General features: G+C 43.8%; 1 protein-coding gene across 14 annotated transcripts in view; it reads right to left on the bottom strand.

The window, feature by feature from the left end:
* Positions 1-23,040, bottom strand: part of LOC116661562 — a 173,349-nt gene that overhangs the window by 45,942 nt on the left and 104,367 nt on the right. For 7 of the 14 annotated variants that reach the window (XM_032473938.1, XM_032473934.1, XM_032473933.1 and 4 more), the window contains exons 7-8: positions 21,491-21,540; positions 8,299-8,519 (exon numbers count right to left, since the gene is read on the bottom strand). The exons of the other annotated variants lie outside the window; for them this stretch is intronic. In XM_032473938.1, coding sequence (XP_032329829.1) covers positions 8,299-8,519; positions 21,491-21,540 — 271 coding nt within the window. The remainder of the gene's footprint in view (positions 1-8,298; positions 8,520-21,490; positions 21,541-23,040) is intronic. 14 annotated transcript variants of the gene reach the window in all.

The raw sequence follows: 23,040 nt of genomic DNA on the forward strand, positions 1-23,040 counted from the left end.
ACAAACCCCACATGTGCCTTGGTGATGTCCAGAAAATAAAATGCATGGAAATATCTCACTGCTGGTGCACAACATCTGCCCCCAAATTGCCCCAAAATCATGCTGGCAAAGCACTACTCAACCCTCTCACTACAAAAAAAAAAAAAAAAAAGCTAAGAAGGCAAATTTAGGCTCTGCCATTGAAAACCAGCAACCATAACTGCCAGTATCTGAGCTGGAATGCTCCTGACTTCAAAAACCACTGCACAGTTAATTTTCAAACGTGAAAGGCATATATGTATTCCACGTAGTTGATATTACCGAAGGATTTTTGTTTTCAAAATTTCCATTTGCAACATTAGCACAAGAAAGTTTATGTTTCAGCTTTAAAAAAAATCAGTTATCTTCCACTTTCTTAATTTTGATCTTATTATTATTTTATAAAGGGAGCTATGCTGCATATTATAAACCAAATGGTTGGCTTCTGCAAACAAGACCTTTATGACTTCACTATTTCAGAGCAAACGTTAACGATGCTTTGAGAGGTGGGGCTTGGGAAGCTCACTAACAGCTCTTTAAATACTGACAAGGATGTGCTATTAAGTAATGCAAACTAACTCCACATTTACTCAGAAACCAAAGAAACTACACCAAAGCCTTGCTTTATCATTTTTAAATATTCCTATTCTTTTGAATATTAAATTTCTTAAAAGATATGATTTCATGTTGAGAAAGACAACAACTGTATTAAATTTCCTCTCACCAAGAAAGCAATCTTTATCAAGAATAAAAACCCCTATGGAAATCCAAAAGACTGGACGTTTCTAGCTAAGTGAACAAGCAGATCTGAACACAAACCTAAATCCTATCAGATCTCACTCAAACGAGCTCTACAAAGTCCTGGGCTACCCTGGAACTTAGCTCTTCTCTTCCAAATGTTGGCTAAGCTAAGATCATCAGGCAAGGCAGGGAAGGAGAGAAGAGGAAAGTCCACCTGGCGGCCTCCATCTGTTTTCTTCCAGCCACAAGGCGCCGGTAGGGCGGCCCCGCTAACAAGCCCTCCCCATAAGGAAATCCCTCATCCACACTGCACCTGCCGTCCCCAAGCAGCCCCGACACCCCCCTCCCACTGGTCGCCTCCCAGCCTGTGAATGACCTTCTAATGACCCCCCCAGTTGGTGGCACCCTCCCCCTCTTCCCCGCTACACACACATACACACACACGCACACACACAAACAGCCAGGGCAGCCTTCCCAAAGCACAAATTTGATTACATCACCCCCACTTCAAACCCTTCAGAGGCTCCCTGGTAGAGTTCTAGCCCCACCTGACCCTGACCCTGACCCTGCTCACCCAGCCTCACCTCAGTACCCAGGTCCCCAGTGACCTCAGGGGCCCCCTGACCTGCTCCTACTTCCCACTTTTCTCCAGGCTCATTTTGACTGTTTCTTAAGGAAGCCTTCCCTCCCTCCAACCTCCTTACTTTGTTCTTGTGTTCCTAGAACATTCTAGGCTAAGTCAACTTCTGACACTGCTAAGCTCTCAAGAAACAAATACATTTTTCTTAGTACTGTGGGTCCACCTCCTCTCCCCTAGACACTCAGAAGTGCATGTGTTATGAATAAATGAATGACGGGGTGGGTCTCAAAAGGACAGACAGACCTGCTCTCATCTGTCCCAACCCTTCTTTCTGTAGAATATCAGAAGCAAAACCAGAGGTACCTTTCCTGAGGGTCACTTCCTGCTGACACCCTTCACTGCCTCCAGTGTCAGTTCTAGTAAAACCCAAGCTCCTCCAAAGCCCTCCAACCCAGGCCCTCTCCAGTGTCTTCCCCAGCAGGGCACCCGCCGCCCTATACCACACAAGGCACTCTCCCTGAGTCCACACCCACAAGCCTCCAGGCCTCTGCCCGGGCTGCGCCTGCCACCTGAGCCACCCTCTTGACTCCTACTCCTGGCTGACTCTTACTCTGTCCTCAGAACTGAATGTAGAGTCCATTTATTCCAGGAAGTCCTCTCTGATAATGTCCTTTAGGTCTTGGCTGGGCTTCCCCTACAGCAGCACTGCAAGGCGACCCACTGGTGTTTGTCCACCCGCTCCTTTGAGACCATGACCTACTGGAGGCCACGTGGGAAAAAGAAGTGAGATGACAAGAGGGGTAGGAAGAGCAAAAAGCAAAATCACAGCCCAAGTCCCAAATTTAAGGATTCTTTCTTAGAAAAAAAGAATAAAATGTTTCATATGTGTGTCATTTGGCTACGATTTTTGTGGCTCATGGAAAGCAAGAGCTTGGTGTTCTAGTCCAAACCCCAGGTTACATGAAAAGAAATGTATATATTCTTATTCAAAGGAAACCCGAGCTTCTCAACAACAGTTTGCAGTTAGAATTGAAAGGAACTTTGATAACGGCAATCTCTCTCTCTCTCTCTCTCCTTTCTTTTCTGGTATCATATAGTTTCAGAAGTATTTGTATAAATAACTGATGGCTACAGCCCATAATTCTGCACTGGAGTGTTTGGGGCTGAGGAAACCCAGATTACATGCACTGTGTAAATGCAATCACACCAACACACTGACAGGCGCCCTAGTGGCTGAGCTGAAGTTCCAAAGCAGTCAGACTTATGCTGTAAGAGAACTCTAAATAGAAAGTAACAAATGCAATGTTCTGTACTCAATTTCATTCATTATATGGGCCATTAACCCATAGTATATCTTGTCTAATGAAACCCAAAAACAAATTGTCAACGTTGATGTTCTCCTTCTGATCGTTTTATGCTAACACTGGATATCAAACCCTCACTCCATACGGAAAGCTCAGGCCTAAGCTGAAGCACAGTTACATCCCGTGGAAGAAAGCCAATCAAGGGAGAAATGGAGTTTCCCTTCAGAAGCTGCTATGTCTGGTTTTGCACCTGTACGTCATTTGAAACGACGTCATCATCAAAGGAGTAAGACCTTACCTCTGTGGGGCGTAAAGCACTGCGGTGCTTCCGAACCATCAAAGAACACTGAGCTTTGTGAAACAGTCCTGAGGTACTTAAGTCGCACTTTTCTGAAATGCTCCAAAATTGACCGACTTCACCATTCCAGGTACAACAGGGAGGTACTGGAATTAGTAGAGAAAACATGCCCTTGAAGTCTGACAAGGCCATGCTTGAATCCTGTTACAGCATTTACTAGCCGCTAAACGGACCAATTCCTTAACCCCTCTGAAAAGGCTTCCCAATCCACAAAAGGGGCTGCCACCGCCCACCTGGGAGGCATGGATGTGAATGCAACACGCAAATAGGGCGGCCGACTGGTACCTGACACGGGGCCTGGCTAGTTTCCCTCCGCTGCCCTTCTCCCCCTTTAAACTAGCAGTGTTCCCCCTGGTAAGGGTCAAGCCCAGGAACAGACTGCCCGATTCTTCTGTGTATCCCCGGATACATGCCTTACCCTTTGGAGTCCAGAAAAAGAACTGTCTCCTCCCCAGTCACCATCAATGTTCTTAAGAGTCTGAGTTTTTTTAACTCTATTTTGCAGGGAGACTATTCCAGAACTTTCCAAGCACCATCCTCCAGGTTGGCTCCTCTCCCAGCGCCCATTCCTTCTCACCTCAGATTCTCTGTCTGATTGCCTTTTGTTCATGGGAAAGCGAGTCCGGTAGGGTGGTGACTCCCTAGGACTCCCTCCCTCCCTCACAGGTGAGTGTGACTACCTTCTTCCCACTCCCCACTCCAACTCTAGCTTCTGAGGGGTCTCTCCTCCCGGACCCTGCAGCCACTGCATCGTCCTAACATGCACACACATGGCCACGACCCTCCCTTCAGATTTCTTCCTGGGTGGCCCTGCCCACCCCCCGGCCCCTTAAGGATAAATGGCATTGCTCTGAAAATCGCAAACGCCGCTGCCTTCACACCAAAGCTGCATGGTCTGGGCTTTCCTCCAACCCAGGCACAGCCCTGCCCTCCCTCAGCCTCAGTCTGTGCCTCTTGAGATGAGCTCATCCACCTGCACGGCTGTGAACACCAGCTAAGAATGACGACTCCCAACGTGTATCTCTAGTCCTGCTCCTTCACCTGAGCCCCAGGCTCATAGACCCGAGTGCCTCTTTGAAGTCCTAACTTGGATGACAAATGGCATCTTAAAGATGCCTCATGTCCTCCATTTACTATGGAATTCGATTCCTGGCAGGTACCTCCCAGGCTCCCCATTTTAGTAACAGCCCCAGCACCCAAATAGATGTTTGAGCTCACATTCAATATCCCCTGTTCTCTCCTCCCAGCCCTGTCCTGGAATCAGTCCTGTTATTTCTGTCGCTAAGCCCATCTCAAGTCTGGTTCTGCAAGGCCCACAGCCGGAACCCCACAAGCTCACAGCAAGGTGCAGTGAGTCACAGTCCTCCAAAGGTGCTCCCTGGAGGGGGAGGCATCTCCTGCCGCCGGTCACCTCAGAAAGCACTGGATTCTCACAAAGGAGGCCCAGGAGAAGGGACTCAAGGTTCTCCCATAGTCTGAGCTTTGAAGGGCCCGAGGTCTGGGGGAGCTCCTAATTAGCAGACACACTTGCCAGTGAGCAGGTGAGGATGGAGGAACCCAGGCAAGGCTGTTCTCACTCTGATCCCTGGGCTTTCAGGAGCCACGGGAAAGGCCTGTGTCCAGGGCACAGCCCAGACATCACAGATCCCAGCCTGCATTTGCCAACCCGGATAGCCTAGACTCCTTCTACTTGCGACACTTACTTACGTTCTATTCCCGACCCAGAATGTGATGGACTGTTTCAGAAAGTCTGGTCTATCTTAAGTGAGACCAAGTCAGTGAAGGATGAAGTGTCCACATTTGGACCAGAGCATGAAAGGAGAAACAAGGTCTCATGACCAGCATGACGGTGGTGGCCAAACCCTTCCCCTGGGTGAGATGAACCAGGGTGTGGGTGAAAATGCAAGGTCCTAGTTCTGTCAAAGAATCTTCCTTCACTGCTGACGTGGGTATTGGAGTCTCACTACTGCAAACTAACGACACGGCCGTCAGTGGTGGACGTCAGCTGCAACAGACACAGTGTCAGCTATTTACTGCCAACATGGATTTAAAGTAAAGGCTAATGCAGGGAGGCCTGCACAGCTGCTTAAGCAAACCACAGACCAGGCTCTGAATGCCCACTGGCTGAAGCAAGAGGAAGCTACTGTCCCTGTTAGTGGTCCCTGTGTCCACCAGATCCAAGTGAGCCAGCTACTTAGCAGAAGGCCACATTGTCCTGATAGAGGAACCAGCGTCGTAAAGAGAACAAAAGAGTGAGATGGATTTTAGACCCACTTTTGCCCTTTTACGAGGACAAAGTAAAGTAAATGGCATGGGGAAGACAAAAGCAAAAGAAAACCTCTTCCTCCAACAGCGCCTCTTGTGGGCTGCTAACCCCCCCCAGCCGGCCACGTACTCCCCAGTGACCGCCGGCCAGGAAGCGCCGTCATGTTCGTTACACAGCGACGGCCAGGAACCGCGTGTGAGTAAAAGACAGAATCAAGCAAGGTACTGCAGACTTTGACTTTCCAAGTGAAAATACCGGTGAAAAACTTCCCTCCGAAGCCACCTAAATCAATTCTCATCTCACCTCCTCAAAACAAACAAGCAAAATTAATAATGGCTCATTTGTCACCAATATAAGGAGGACCAAACAGGCTCCTCCAAGCAAGGATTTTAACAGGTATCAAACACCAGTGCATGATGTGTTAACAAAACAAAAATTCCAAAACATTAGAAAGTAATAAGATGACTAGGATAATAAATGGATCAAGGCAGGTGTTAAGTTTTTGCTTTTTAAAGTGATGGAGGCAGCACGAAGTGAAATGTAGGCATTTCCGATGCAGGGTGTGGACAACCCACATTTTCAGACCCAACAGCATGCTCACAGGTTGGTACGAGAGTAAAAGGAAAAGAGGAACAAGCAAAAGTTAGAAATACACAACAACCAAAATAACTTTGACAGCATGAATATAAGAATTTACGTGAGTGTGATGAGGCCGGAGACGCGGGGACAGTGAGACCCACCGTCACCTCCTGTTCCGGGGAAGCCAGGGGCCTGAGGGGAGCGACACTGCCGTGGGGACCCCAAAGTCGTCAGCGCCCCAAACCAAAACTCCACCTACATGTGCCTAGACAGCTTTTGATCTTCAAAACTTGGTCGCATTTCAGGCTGGACAGTTTTACTCACTCCCACCAAGAGTAGCAGGAGAGAATTAGGCTCTGCTCTTGCAGCAAAGCATTGTTTTAAAAGTTGGGTGACTATGGAATAAAAGCAACAATGGAGTAAAAGTGATGGGAGGAGAACGTGTTTGACCGGAGCTCACTGGCTGCTTTATCTCACTGACATTCAGATGCTGGCCGAGCGCTTCTGGTACCAGAACAGACAGATCCTACAGGAGGGAGGTTTATTGCGCTGCTGTATTTTGATGCCCAGAGCTGTGCCTGGTAGACGAGGTTCTGGGTAAACAATGGTGACAGTGTCAATCACTATGCACTAAGCACACTGTCCTGAAACCCTCCTCTGCCAAATCCCGAGGACAGACTTCAAAAGGCAAAGCAAGCTGGCAATCTCCTGTGGGTACGCAGACTCATAGCCAAGCAGTTACTGAGCAAAAATGTCACCAGTGCCTCCTATGACAAAAGAGGAGGCACTGGCCAGGGGGCTGGAGCAGGGCTCCAGGCTTCCACCGCTCACCCACCAGTCTGTCCAGAGGGAGAAGATGGTCCTGCTGACGCTGCAGTGCTGTGCACACGTGCAGCCCCACCTTAGTGCATCACCGATGTACCTCTCTTGCCTAACTCCTGGGGGCTCAGAAGGAGGTGACAGGTGAGGTGGACAGAGCCAGCCTGGTAGTGGCCTGGTGCTGGCAGCTGTGCCCTCAGCAGTGCCCAGGACCCTAAACGTGACACCTCATCTCCAAGGAACAGAAGGGGGCTTAGGTGTGTAGATCACAGAGCCCTGCGAGGACAAGTACACATCATGGCCACAACATGTCACGCAATTTCCTTAAGCCATAGAGGCAAGTCCGGGGAGGAACTAAAAATTCATCCAGAGCCCGCCAGGCACCACATGCAGGTGGGACTCGGGTCCCCTGTGACTTTCACTCGCAGGGCTGGCCGGAACTTTCTTTTTGTAAGTTCTCTGGTGTCTTCTCTAACTTACCAAAACCCAGAAAGTATGGTCTGACCTTAGATAATTCCAAGAGTTACGGAGCCTCGACTCCACAGCGGGCCCGGTAGCATGTGCCAGGACCACCAATCGTCACCTATGAGACTGCCTTGTGTGCTCTCCAGGGCGGGGAGAGCAGACTCAGGGCCCAAGGCCCGAGGCCAGGGGACACAGCTTCCCTCGCTCTCCCCAGCAAAGGGGGACCATCTCTTAGCAAAGGCATCTCGCCCTCTTCTGCCCGAGGGACGGCACGATGGCCACACAGGGAAGCAGAGCAGAGGGTGGCGGAGGGGGGCAGATGACCCAGAAGAGCTCGTCTGCAATTCTGGGGCAAAGTGGGGCTACTGGCCTAATCACAGGGACAAAGTGAGGACGAATTTTCCCATACTCCGTCCCATACACCGTGACACGCCTTCCCCTGCGTAAGGAGCTCCTTTGGAAATCCCTGGTGGTGTTTCTGATGTCCTAACCTGGCATGGTGGCTGTCAGGCAGGAAGAACAGCCTGGGAGGCAGGAGACACGGGCTCCACCCCCAGCTCAGCTAGTGCCTCGATCTGCTGTGTCTGGGGATTCAGCCCCTCACCTATACATCAAATGGACGAGACTGTCCCAGGACAACGGGAATACAGCGAGAGTCACACAAAGAAAGTTTTCCAGTTGTCACATTTAAAAAAGCAGAAAAACAAATACTTTAAAGTGATTCTAAGAATAGATCTAATTTAATGTAATATGTATTATACTATCATTTTGACTTGTAGTAAATATAGAAATTATCAAGATAGCTTACATACTTTTTTCTAGACAATTCTCAGTGTCTGATGTCCATTTGACCTTCTGCACGTCTCAGCTTAGACCAGCCTCCTCCCCAGCACTCCCAGCCTCTTTGGCTGTGGCTACCCTATTGGACAGCAACTCCAGGGGTCCCACCAGGGGTCTTGGTTGGAAAGGGGGAGTAAGTATCCAAACTAACCCTAAATGGATCTCTCTGAACTAAAGATGAATTCATTTTTAAAACTGAAAACCGTCAGGCTGCATCTCCCTCCCCCCTTGGCTGCAAGACGGCTCCCCTTCTTGCTGATCCCTTTCTGGACGTAGGGAAGCAACCCAGGCACACAGCCAGGGCGGCCGGGACTCCACGTAGGCTTACCTGCTGTCTGTGTCCAGTCCCACCAAGTCCCTCTTCTCAAATGGGATGCAGAGGAGGGGGATCTTGTCCCCAAAATTGTTGGCGGCCCTGTCCAGGTGCTCGGACTCGAGCACGATGAAGAGAGACTCGATGAAGTCCTTGATCCTCTTCTCCACCGTCCCACAGTCCTCGTAGCTGGGGTACAAGGCCACATCAGTGCGCAGCTGCTCGGCGAGCTCGCCCTTCAGCACAAAGACGAAGAGCCACGAATCGCCCTGCGTGTTGCCACACAGCTCCTCTGCACAGGTAGCTCCTCGATCTGCAGCCAGTCCTTGGCCAAGCGGTCAGTGATGGTGACGAGGCCCATGACCCTTTGGTGGTCTGGAAGTCTCCCTACTCGTTCTTGTGTGGGTAGTGGTACCTGTAGCGGATACAGAATGACTGCTGGAAGCCGCACAGCCTGACCTGGCTAACTGAGGATATCTGTTTATAGATACATAAGAGATTCTCCTCCAAGATAATCCCCACGTGCTGGACCACCATGGGGAGAGTCTGGTGGTCCTCAGCACACTGCACGTAGTCAGCAATGCTCATGTTGCAGGCCCTGCCAAGAGGGGAGAGGAGACTGAGGTACATGCTGTACTGTGGGCTGCAGGCCCCTCTGGGATGCAGTGACTTGTGTGTACCAGCCAGAAGGCAAGGGAAGCCCAAGCAAACCTGGGGGTACAGTCTGTCCTCAGAGTCTGCACATGGCTACCATAGCTAGGATCACATTATTCTGCTCTTGGTCTAGGCTTCCAGCCCCTGCAGAAAAGGGTCATTTCTTGTTTTCTGTTTCCAACATCTAGCCAGGCCCTGATGCTCAAAAATGCTGAATAAATGAATGAACAAAGGAACTGCTTCCACACCCCTCAGCAGAATATAAAGAAAAGAACCACAGTGGGATCGAAATACCTGGATTTCAACTCCAACTTACTTGAACTCCTAAGCTTCAAAATAATGGATAAGAAAACTCGCCCTGGAGAGGAGGGAACAGTTCAGTGGTAGAGCACATACTTAGCAAGCACGAGGTCCTGGGTTCAATCTAAAATATCTCCATTAAAAAAATGAAACAAAAAATAAACTTAATTACCCCATAAAATTAATTAAAAATTAAAAAGATAAAACATTGCAATTAACACAATATTGTAAACTTGACTATACTTCAATTAAAAACAAAACAAAACAAAACAAAACAAAACAAAACAAAACCAAACAAAACAAAAAACAAACCTTGCCTTACAAGAATATATCTAGATCAAGGCAGATTGCAAATGCAAAATGCCTAGTTTACCACCTGCATAAAAAGGGGGGACTGTACAAATTTACTAATCCCTCCTTTATGAGCTGTATTTCCTTTGGGAGGTTTTATGACCTCTGAGAATTAATTTTCACAGATGAAAAAAGAAAACATTAGCTGATTCTCAGTACTGCTGAAGAATTAGATAACCATATGAAAGCATCTGACCCACAGAAAGTACTCAATAAATGTTTGTTGAATGAATGAATAAACAAGAAAGTGAATGCTGCTCCCTTCCACAATCATAATGGTACTGTCTGGAAATCACAAGCCCATGTCCCACCCGACTCTACACTAAACATGTGGGTGACCTGGGCAGGTCTATGTGCTTCTCTAAACCCCAGTTTAATCACGAATTGAAATGAGGGTAATAACACAAACCTCAAAGGGTTAGTGAGTCAATAACGAATTATACCCCAACCTTGCAAGATGGAAACATTAAGGAAAATTGGGCAAAGAGTACATAGACTGTCTCCGTATCAGCTCTTACAACTGCATGGGAATCTTCATTACATCTCAAAATAAAAAGTCTAATTTTTTAAAGAGGCTACTGAGATTAAATGAGCTCACTCTCTTAAATAAGGAACACACAGTACAAATAGGACAATGCCCAGCCCATAAGATACACTCAGTTAACATTCTCACTGAACCTACTGGTCTCTCCAACTCCAGAGCACAAGGATGGGTCCTCATGGCCAGAAGCCACTGCACCTGAAGCTAACAAAGCTAATCGTCCGCACTTCCAAAAGCCCCTGCCACCACCCTAGGTCTAATTTTGTATTTGTAGCTTTGTTTTCTTTTTCTTAAATAGGAACCCCCAATTGCATAGACTTCAGGTCACCAAAACCTGACCACGGAAATCATGACAGCAGCCCTCCCCAGTGAAACAATAAAATTAAAAGCCATATCTACAAGAACTCTGTGTAATTTTAATGGCAGGAACTTCATCCTGGACTGAGAGGAAGAGGACTGGGGAGGAGGGGGCAATCTGGGGCACATAGACCCAGGGGCCACCTGTCCCATGATGGACTTTAGACTCAACCCTCACCCTCCAGGAACTTCAAAATACACATCGACAGCATGCTATGGACAAGGTTTTTTTTTTCTTTTTTTTTTTAAGGAATCCCTGACTCCCTAACAGGTCATGTTTCTACTGAGAAACTAATGACTTATGTGTATATTGTTTCATGAAAACCCTAAAATAATAACATTCCAAATTGACACATGAAGAAACGGAGGAAAAGAGAGGTTTATCACATTGTGCAAAATTAGAGATAGGCCACGTCACAGGCTGTATTTAAACCAAAGCCCCTGCTCCAGCGCTTATACCAAAAAGTTTGACATACTTCACCCCTCCTGCCCCCTCCCTGCAATAAATCTCTGAAGTCTTTTCTCCACCACTTGGGAAGAAGCAAAATCACATCAACTTTCCACAAAGAGCCGTGTCAACACTTGGAGGACGTATTAAAATCTGAAGAGTTAGGGTGGGAGGAGAGATTTGAGTTCTCGGTTTCTCGAAAGGAGACATGCGTTTAAAAGAAACTGAAAAGCACTTATCTAGTCCAAGCTCTCACTGTGCAGAGAAGGAAATGGAGTCTCAGAAGAGATGAGGAAAGGGACTTATTAACAAATATTGCCTCAGTGCAGCACAAAGCCAGCCCTGAGTGCTGCTGGGGGAGGATCTGGGAGGCCCAGGAGAATGAGTGTCAGAAAAAAGGTAGAAGAAAAAGTATATAAAGCCCTGTCTCTACACCACCATACCATGAAGTTCCATCAAATGATCCACTACAGGTGCAACCAACATTAAGGTGGGCTAAACATAGGTTACAGAAACCCAGAAGTCTAAATTGTACTGGAAATTCCAACCTTTACTATGTTTTTTTCCCATTTCAAGCATGAGCTCAGCGGGAGCTCCGTGCCAGGCACTACACGAGGCCTGGAGTTCTCCCAAATACAGATCTCTATGAACACGTGTGCAAACCACATGCAGGCGCACCAGAAGAAAAACACCTACAGATAAGATGGAATTAATGAAAGTGAAGGCAGCCAATCAGCATATATTACTAGCAAAAAGGATGCTGCTAGAAATACTCATGGACATAGCAAACTATGGTCAGCAGGTGGGAAAGGGGGGAGGGACAGATTAGGAGTTTAGGATTAACAGATACACATAACTATATATAAAATAAATAAATGACAAGGACCTACTGTATAACACAGGAAGCTATATTCAATTTCTTGTAATGAGTTGTACTAAAAACACTCTGAAAATTATATGTGTACATATGCATAAATATAACTGAATCACTGCTGTACTCCTGAAACTAACATTGTAAATTGACTACACTTCAATAAAAAATAAGAATTTAAGAAATAAATAAATAAAAATAAAAGCAACACCATTAAAAAAATTAAAAGAACTCTGTAATCTCCTTAGCTGTAGGAGTAGAGAACACTGGTTGCAAGCACCAAGTCCACTGGATCACTCCAGCACTGGCTGTCACTCTTTCTGACCATCAGGGAGACACTTGGTTTCGCTGAGGTTAGTTTTCTCTTCTGTTAAAGGCTACAGTCACAACTAATGATGTATATAATTTCATCATTCACAGACCCAACAATTAATAAGGCCACGCTCTACAGAGATAAAAAGATAGGGTCCCAGATATACTTATGGATAGAAAAAGTTTATGTCATAAAGACATTAATTCTCCCCATTCTAATATATAGATTCAATGCAATTCTGATTAGAATTCCCCCCAGATTTTTTCATGGAATATAACAAGTTAATTTATGCTCAGGAACAGCCATGAAACTTCTTTAGAACTGGGGAGGGTTGGATGGGTCATTCATTTCCACAGCTCTTTTTGAAGCAATGAAAACATTCTGGAATAATGATGGTTGCACCACTGTGAATATGCTAAAAGCCACCAAATTGTGCCATTTAAATGAGTGGACTTCATGGTGTGTGAACAAAACTGCAATGAAACTCTTATATGAAAAAAACATTTCCTGACAACTATTTTTCCCTCTATACTAGTAGTATGCCCCACAATTTAAGAAAAACAAAAAACCAAAACTGAACAAAAATTTTTCAAGAGATCTTTAAGACTGCAATATTCTTGGGTCTCCAGTGCCTCTGGTGGTGCTGCTCCTGTTAACATACACTAGTTGAGCTGGACTAGTTTGGGACTGTGACTATCTTTATAAAGTTGATGGTCATATGTTTCACCCTAGGAAGGGAGAAGATGGAGGATGTCTCATCCTTAATGCCCTCAGCTCATTTTTAACTGAACCAAGCCCTGCTTTCAACACTGTAATACCTCTCACTATAAAGACCCATGATATTGGAGTTTAGAAGCAAGATGGAGGAGTGGAAGAATGCTCGTAGCTCACTCTCTCCAACAAATACACCAAAACTCACATCTACGGACCCACTCAGCCAACCAGAACACCTGCTGAACACAGACAGAACATCACCTTCTTCGAAAGACAAAGAAGTGAAAAAATCTGTTTTATTCCTGCATAGGCTTTAGGTAGATAAATAAATACACTCCTTAAGTACCACAATAGACAACTGATAATCCTTAAGTCACAGTGCCAGAGAGATATGAGCAATATGAAGAAGAAGAGGAACCACTCCCAATTAAAAGAGCAAGAGAAATCCCCTGAAAGCACAATCAAGGAAATAGACATTGATGGCCTACTAGATCAAGATTTCAAAAAAGGAGTGATCAAAGTACTGAAGGAACTAAAAGAGATAGTGTTTAGAGATATAAAATATGTCAAAAATGAAATAGAAGCTATAAAGAAGAACCAAGTAGAATTGGTAAGCTCATTGGCTGAAATGAGAAGTGATCTAAAAGCTGTACATAGCAGGCTAGATAATGCAGAGGAATGAATAAGTGACCTAGAAGACAGGACAACAGAAACCACCCAATCAGAACAGCTGAGAGAAAAACAAATAAAAAACAATGAAAACAATAAAGGGACATATGGGATAATACAAAGCATACTAATCTATGCATAACAGAGTTTCCAGAAGGGAAAGGAAGAACAAATGGGATGGAAAAGGTATTTGAAGAAATCATGACTGAAAACTTCCCAAACCTAAAGAAGGAATCAGATATCAAGTACAGGAGGCTCAGAGGGTCCCAAACAGGAAGAACCCAACCAGACTCACACCAAGACACATCCTAATCAAGATGGCCAGAGTCAAGGATAAAGAAATGATCCTAAAGGCAGCAAGAGAAAAAACAAAAGTGAGTTATAAGGGAACCCCCATAAGGCTCTCAGCTGATTTCTCTACACAAACACTACAGGCCAGAAGGGAGTGGCAAGATATATTCAAAGTACTGAATGAAAAAATATGCAGCCTAGGATACTCTATCCAGCAAGGCTATCCTTTGGAATAGAAGGAGAGATAAAGAACTTCACAGACGAGCAAAAACTAAGAGTTTAACAACACTAAACCCATGCTAAAAGAAATATTGACAGGTCTACTCTAAATAGAAAAGAAGCAGGATGCTACAAAAATGAGAAACTCAGAACTGGAAAGGAGATGACTGTCATGAACTACAAATAGAATAAATACAAAATTGAAAAAGAAGACATCTAAATCATTAAGAGTGGGAGAGGGAAGCAAGAAAACATACAGTATTTTGTTTTTCTTTCTTCTTTAAAAAAAAATGTGTTCTCGGTAGGATGGGTTTGAGCTAATATTACTATCTGTTTAGTACAAACATTTACAGTAATAGGTTAATAGACTTACAAAAAAGGATAACCACAAGCCAAAAGCTTAAAAGTGAGTCAAACAAACTAAACGAAATCCAAGATAATACACAGGAAACTTACCAAATCACAAAAGGAAGAAGAAAGGAACAAAGAGAAAATACCAAATCAAATGCAAAAATAAGTTGAAAATGGCAATAAATACTCATCTATCATTAATTACTGAAAATGTTAATGGACTAAATGCTCCAGTCAAAAGACGTAGAGTGGCAGACTGGATAATAAAGCAAGAAACTTCAAAATGCTGCATATAAGAGACACACTTTTGGGAGAAGGACACATATAGATTGAGAGTGAAAGGATGGAAAGGATATTCCATGCAAATGGAAAAGCCAATAAAAGCAGGTGTTGCAGTACTAATTTCAGACAAAATAGACTTTAAAACAAAGGCCATAAAGAAAGATAAAAAGGACATATTATAATGATTAAAGGAGTAATACAAGATGAGGATATTACAATCATTAATATATACGCACCCAACATAGGAGTACCTAAGTACGTAAAACAACTACTAACAGAGATAAAGGAGGAAATTGATGGGAATACAATCATTGTTGGAATATTTTAACACCACATTAACATCACTATACAGATCTTCCAGACAGAAAATAAAGAAGGCAACAGAGAAATTAAATGATACAATAGAAAAATTAGATTTGGTGGGTATTTTCAGAGCATTGCACTCCCCAAAAATAGGATATACATTCTTTTCAAGTTCACATGGAACATTTTCTAGGATTCATCATGTACTTGGGCACAAAAGAAGCCTCAACAATTTTAAGAAGATAGAAATTATCTCAAGCATCTTTACTGACCACAATGCCATGAAACTATAAATCAACTACAGAGAAACAAAGAAGAAAAAAGGAAAGCATGGAAATTAAACAACATGCTATTAAAAAACCAATGGGTCAATGATGAAATCAAAGTTGAAATTAAAAAATACCTTGAGACAAATGAAAATGAAAACACAACCACACAAAACTTATGGGATGCAGCAATGTCAATGCTAAGAGGGAAATTTACAGCAATATAGGCCTTCCTCAAAACAGAAGAACAACCTCAAATAAACAGTATAATCCACCTGCTAAAAGAACTAGAAAAAAAAGACCAAAAACACCCAAAAGTCAGCAGAAGGAAGGAAATAATAAAACTCAGGGAGGAAATAAATAAAATAGAGATTAAAAAATAGAAAAAAAATCAATCAAACCAAAGGCTGGTTTCTTGAAAGAGTAAATAAAATCGACAAACCTCTGGCCAAACTCACAAAGAAGAAAAAAGAGAGAGCACAAATAATCAAAATAAGAAAGGAAAATGGAGAAATTACAACCAATAAACATGGAAATACAGAGTATCATATGAGAATATTATGAAAAACTGTATGGAACCAAAATGGATAACCTACAGGAGATGGACAAGTTTCTGGAAACATACAGCCCACCAAGATTGAATCAAAAGAGACTAACCACTTGAACAAACCGATCACTAGAAATGAAATTGAATTAGCAATAAAAAACCTCCCTATAAATAAATGTCCAGGACCGGACAGCTTCACAATGGAATTCTACCACACATACAAAGAGGAACTAATACCAGTCATTCTCAAACTCTTTCAGAAGACTGAACAAGAGGGAGTATTCCCAAACTCATTCTATAAAGCCACCATCACCCTGATACCAAAACCAGGAAATGCCACCACCAAAAAAAATAGAATTACAGACCATTATCACTGATTAACATAGATGCAAAAATCCATACCAAAATACTAGCAAATAGAATCCAACAGCACATTAAAAAGAGTACACATCATGATCAAGTGGGGTTCATCCCAGGGACACAAGGATGGTTCAGCATACGCAAATCAATCAATGTAATACTCACATCAACAAAAGAAAGGAAAAAAAAAATGATCTTCTCAATAGATGCAGAAAAAGCTTTTGATAAAATTCAACACCTATTTATGATAAAAACTCTCACCATTGTGGGTATAGAGGGAACATATCTCAACATAATAAAAGCTACAGCCACCATAGTACTCAACGGTGAAGAGCTCAAAATCTTCCCACTAAAATCTGGGACAAGACAAGGCTGGCCACTATCACCACTCCTATTCAATATAGTCTTGGAAGTCCTAGCCACAGCAATCAGGCAAGAGAGAGAAATAAAAGGGACCCAGATTGGAAAAGAAGAGGTAAAAGTGTCACTATACGCATATGACATGATACCACATATAGAAAACCCTAAAAGGTCCACACAAAAACTACTAGAAATAATCGAAGAATTCAGCAAGGTAGCAGGTTACAAAATTAACATTCAAAAATCAGTTGCATTTCTTTACACTAATGGTGAATCAACAGAAAAAGAAAGTAAAGAAACAATTCCCTTTAAAATGGCACCCAAAGTAATAAACTATCAGGAGTAAATCTAACTAAGGAAGTGAAAGACTTATATATGAAAAACTATACAAACACTGATTAAGGAAATTAAAGAAGACTTAAAAAAATGGAAAAAATGTCCCATGCTCGTGGAGTAGAAGAATCAATATTGTTAAAATGGTCACCCTGCTCAAAGCAATCTACAGATTTAATGCAATCCCTATCAAATTACCCAGGACATATTTCACAGAACTACAACAAATCATAATAAAATTTATATGGAAGCACAAAAGACCTAGAATTGACAAAGCATTACTGAAGAAAAAGAAAGAAGCTGGAGAAATAACCCTCCCAGATTTCAGACAATACTATAAAGTTACAGTAATCAAAATAGCATGATATTGGTACAAAAAAACAAAACAGACATATGAACCAATGGAACAGAATAGAGAGCCCAGAAATGAACCCACAAACTTTTCATTAACTAATCTTTGACAAAGGAGGCAAGAACATATAATGAAACAAAGACAGGCTCTTCAGCAAATGGTGTTGGGAAAACTGGACAGCAGCATGTAAATCACTGAAGCTAGAACACTCCCTTACACCATACACAAAAATAAACTCAAAATGGATCAAAGACTTAAACATAAGACAAGATACAGTAAACCTCCTAGAAGAAAACCTAGGCAAAGCATTATCTCTCATACATCTCAAAATGTTCTCCTAGGGCAGTCTACCCAAGCAATAGAAATAAAACAAGAATAAACAAATGGGACCTAAGTAAACTTACAAGCTCTTGCACAGCAACGGAAACCATAAGCAAAACAAAACAACAACCTACAGAATGGGAGAAAAGTTTTGCAAAAGATGAAACTGACAAAGACTTGATCTCCAGAACATATAAGCAGCTCATACGACTTAATATGAAAAAAACAAACAATCCCATCCAAAAATGGGCAGAAGACCTAAACAAGCAATTCTCCAAAGAAGAAATACAAATGATCAATAGTCACATGAAAAAATGCTCAATATCACTAATTATCAGAGATTTGCAAATCAAAACTGCAGTGAGGTATCACCTCACACCAGTGAGTATGGCTATCATTCAAAAGTCCACAAATGACAAATGCTGGAGAGGCTGTGGAGAAAAAGGAACCCTCTTACACTGCTGGTGGGAATACAGTTTGGTGCAGCCACTGTGGAAAACAGTATGGAGATTTCTCAAAGACTAGGAACTGACTTACCATATGACCCAGGAATCCCATTCTTGGGTATATATCCATAAGGAACCTGACATCAAAAAGACACCTGCACCCCAATGTTCACAGCAGCACTCTTTACAATAGCCAAGACATGGAAACAGCATAAATGTCCATAGAAAGATGACAGGACAAAGAAGATGTAATATACCTATGCAATGGAGTACTATTCAGACATGAAAATGACAATATAATGCCATTTGCAGCAACATGGATGTCCCTGGATAATGTCATTCTAAATGAAGTAAGCCAAAAGGAGAAAGAAAAATACCATATGTTGCTCATATGTGGAATCTTAAAAAAACAAAAAACAAATAAACTTAAATGTAAAACAGAAACAGACTCACAGACATAGAATAGCAAACTTGTCATTGCCAGGGAGAGGAGGGTGGGAAGGGACAGACTGGGAGTTCAAATTTTGTACATACTGACAGGTATATATAGAATAGATAAATAAGTTTATACTGCATACCATATGGAAATATATATAAGATCTTGTGGTAGGTCATGGTGGAAAAGGATGTGACAATGAATAAGCATATGATTTAAAAATTGTGCTCTACATTGAAATTGACACAACATTGTAAACTGAGTATAACTCAACAAAAAAATAAAATAAAAAGAATATTAAAAAAAATAAAACAGTTGTCCTGGGGCCCCCTACTCCTCCCAATGCCAGAACCCTAGGCTGGGGAGCCTGATGCTGGGCTTATAATTCCCACTCCTGTTGAAGGTTCATTGTGACTTATTCCTCACCTTGTGAGTTGCCCACAGTGAGGGGTATGGGGTCCACCTATATCATGAGAATGCCCCTCCTACCATCCTGCTGTGGTTCCGTCTCTGTGTTTCCACTGAAGATCTTCTTTTGCTAGGATCCAGTCTTTTTTTTTTTTTGATGCTTGTTTAGCAGTCAGTTGTGGTTTCACTGTAGTCATGAGGAGAGGCAAATAGTGGAAGCCTATCAGCTGGCTTTCAGCAGAGTCACTGCAGGCCAGAAGGAACAGCCATGATATATTTAAAGTACTCAAAGGAAAAAACCTGGAATCTAGGCCACCTACTCAGCAAAGTTATTAATCAGAATTGAAAGAGAATTAAAAAGCATCTCAGATGAGCAAAAACTAAGAGTTCATCATTCCTAAACTGACGTTACAAGAAGTATTAAAAAGGTTTCATTATGTGAAAAAGAACAAGAAGTAAGAACTTATGTGAAGGGGGAAATCCCACTTTAAAGGCAAAAATGGAGCAATGGCTGTGAATCAAACACTTAAACAAGCTACTACAAACACTAAAAGACAAAATTTGTAAAAACTATACTTACAATAAACACTTATAGGATGCATATGAAGATGTAAACAATACAATCAAAAAAGGAGTGGAGAAGGAGTAAAAGAGGAGATCTTTTTTGAACTTATATTACCTTAAATGACAATCACTTTAAAACAATCAGATATTGTAACAAAGCAACTTATATGAACCTCATGGTGTCCATAAATCAAAAACCTACATTAGATATGCAAAAACAAGTGAGAAGCACAAATGTAACAATAAAGAAAATCAACTACCCATAAGGGAAGAGTATGAAAGAAGGACAGAGAAGAACTACAAAAACATGTAGCAAGGTGGCAGGATACAACATTAACATGCAAAAATCAGTTGCATTTTTTACTCTAACGATGAAATAGTAAGAAAAGTAAGTAAAGAAACAATCCCCTTTAAAATCACAACCAATAAATGATAAAATACTTATGAATAAATCTGACCAAGCAGGTGAAAGACTTATACATGGAGAACTACAAAATACTGATTAAAGAAATTAAAGATGACTTAAAGAAATGGAAAGAAATACTATGCTCTTGGATTGGAAGAATCAATATTGTTAAAATGGCCGTACTGTTCAAGGCAATCGACGGATTTAATGCAATCCCTATCAAGTTACCCAGGACATTTTTCACAGAACTAGAACAAATAATCCTAAAATTCCTATGGACTCATAAAGACCCAAAATTGCCAAATCAATATTGAAGAAAAAGAATAAAGCAGGAGGAATGACCTTCCACAACTTCAGATGAACCTACAGAGATACAATAATCAAAACAGTGTGGTACTGGCATGAAACCAGACATATAGATCAATGGAACAGAACACAGAGCCAGAAATAAACACAGACCTACAGTAAATTAGTCTTCAGCACAGGAGGCAAGCACACACACTGCAGTAAAGACAGTCTCTTCTGCAAATGGTGCAGGGAAAACTGGACAGCTGCATGCAAATCAATGATGTTAGGACACTCCCCCACACCACACACAAAAACAAATTCAAAATGGCTTAAAGACTTAAATATAAGACAAGACACTACAAGCCTCTTAGAAGAAAACATAAGCAAACCATTCTCTCACATACTTCTCAGCAATGTTCTCCTAGGGCAGTCTACTCAAGCAATGCAAATAAAAGCAAAAAATAAACAAACGGGACCCAACTGAACTTACAGGCTTTTGCACAGCAAATGAATCCTTAAGCAAACAAAACGGCAACCTACGGGATGGGAGAAAATATCTGCCAATGATGCGACTGACAAAGGCCTAATTTCCTGAGTATATACACAGCTCACACAAGTTCATAACACAAAACAAGCAACCCAATCCAAAAATGGGCAGAAGATATAAACAAGCATTTCTCCAATGAAGACATAAGGCCAATGGGCACATGAAAAAATGCTCAATACTTCTCATTATCAGAGAAATGCAAATCAACACTACAATGAGGTATAACCTCACACCAGTCAGAATGGCCATCATGAATGAGAAATGCTGGAGAGGTTGTGGAGAAAAAGGAAGCCTCCTACACTGTCACTGGGAAATGTAGTTTGGTATAGCCATTATGGAAAACAGTATGGAAATGCCTCAAAAAACTAAAAATAGACTTACCCTATGAATCAGCAATCCCACTTCTGGGTATATATCCAGAGGGAACTCCAATTCGAAAAGGGACCTGTACCCTAATATTCACAGCACCACTATATACAACAGGCAAGACATAGAAGCATCCTATAATGTAGCAACAGATGACAGGATAAAGAAATTGTGGTATATTTATGCATTGGAATACTACTCTGCCATTAAAAAGGATGAAATAATGCTATTTGCAGCAAGGTGGATGGACCCAGAGAATATCATTCTAAGTGAAGCAAACCAAAAGGGGAAAGAAAAATACCACATGATATCACTCCACATGATATCATGTGGAATCTTAAAGAAAAAGAAGAAAGAAACAAGGTCACTATGAATTCATCTACAATACAGAAACAGACTCGTACACATAGTTAACAATCTCATGGTTACCAGGGAAAGGGGGTGGGAAGGGATAAATTTGGGAGTTTGAGACTTACAAATGTTAGCCACTATATATGAAAATAGATTTAAAAAAAGTTTCTTCTCTATAGCACAGAAACTTACATTCAATATCTGGTAATAACCTATACTGGAAAAGCCGCTACTGCCACCACCTGAGGAAGCAAGAGAAGAAAGGAGAATGAGTTACCCTGGGCTAGAGCCCGGTCCTCCACAAGTCCTTGCCCGCTGTTGACGCTGCTCTAGACAGCACTGCACCCTCCTCCCAGGAGCGGGCTGCATGAATATGTGTCTCCGAACCCGGGGCAACAGAGGCCACCCCGGGAACAGGCCCTGGAGGAGATGGGAGCAAGTCCACCTGCTCCCCCTGAGGACAGGCACCCCTCCTCTCAGCCGCCGCCCACTGACTGCACCGCACCAGACTCCAGGGAGCAGGCCATGGTCTGAGGGCTGGTTGGAGATGTTCCGGGGCCACACCCGCTTTCCCAAACCCGGGAATAAGAGTCAGGGCAGACGCGGGGTTCAGGGACTACTAAGGAGAGGGGACAGCACCACGAACCAGGCGGCGACCTCAGACCCTCCTCAGGGTCCTAATGGGCCCCGTGGCCCGGGACTCAACTAAGCACCCCTACCCACGCACCTCCCCAACTGCGCAACTCAGACCGCACTCGCCGCCTCCGTGTCCCATCCAGCGCGCCTTCACCTCCCAGGCGGCGGCAGCGGAGGAGACTGTAAGCGTCGGCCCAGACTCCAGGCCGCGCTCCTTTTCAGGGAGCTGCTCCAGGAACACCTGGCTCCCACCTGGCTGCCACACGTTCTGCGCGGGTTCCGCTGTCCGCGCGTCTGTGCGTTTGCGCATGCGCGCCCTCCCCAACCCCCCGGCATAGGGGACTTTCGGCTGGGGCTCCTGCTGTACCGGAAGTGGCGCCTGGGTACAGGAGGACCTGGGTGGAGGCCTGCGGTGGGGCGGTGGGCTGGGACCCCACCCTTCTGCAGGCCCACTGTCCTGCGGGCCTACCCTCCTTCCCGCCACACCGCTGCCCGCCATTCCCCAGATCTCCATCCCCAGTGCCCCCATACCGCCACCAATGGGGTCCTGGCACTCAAAGCCACGACCGCCCTGGGCCGGGCCACACCCCCGGCTCCACTCCCCTTGCTAGCCTCTCCCTTCCGGATACTATCCTCCCACCATGGAAAGGCCCAGTCTCCCACCAGACCCCGAAGATAGGGCTCCTTCTCCTCACACCGAGGTCCCTGCCACATACTCCATCCTGCTAGGTCCTAACTTATGGCCCCTACACCCCAACTTCACGACTCATGCCTCACCACAGGACCTCCAACATCCCGAAGTGTTCCCCCTCAAGCCTCAACTGGGTCAGCTCCTTCTGAGCGGCCCGTCACCTCTCAGCCTGTACCCCCTTCAACGCAGGTTCCCCCCTCACTCCTAGTGCACCCCTACCTGGAGATGACTCTCTCACCACTCACCCCGTGGTTGGGGTTTGGTAGTCCGGACTCCAGTCCCCATGGTGACTGCCACCAGCGAGGGTTCTGGCCTAGTGTGCACCTGCAAAGCTAGTGTCTGAGGCTACAGGGTGAGGCGAGCCGAGCTGGAGGCAGATGCAATTCCCGCCCTGGTGTCCTGAACCCTGCACGCT

Source organism: Camelus ferus, chromosome 35 (genome assembly GCF_009834535.1).
Source record: "Camelus ferus isolate YT-003-E chromosome 35, BCGSAC_Cfer_1.0, whole genome shotgun sequence".
NCBI classification, from domain to species: Eukaryota; Metazoa; Chordata; class Mammalia; order Artiodactyla; family Camelidae; genus Camelus; species Camelus ferus.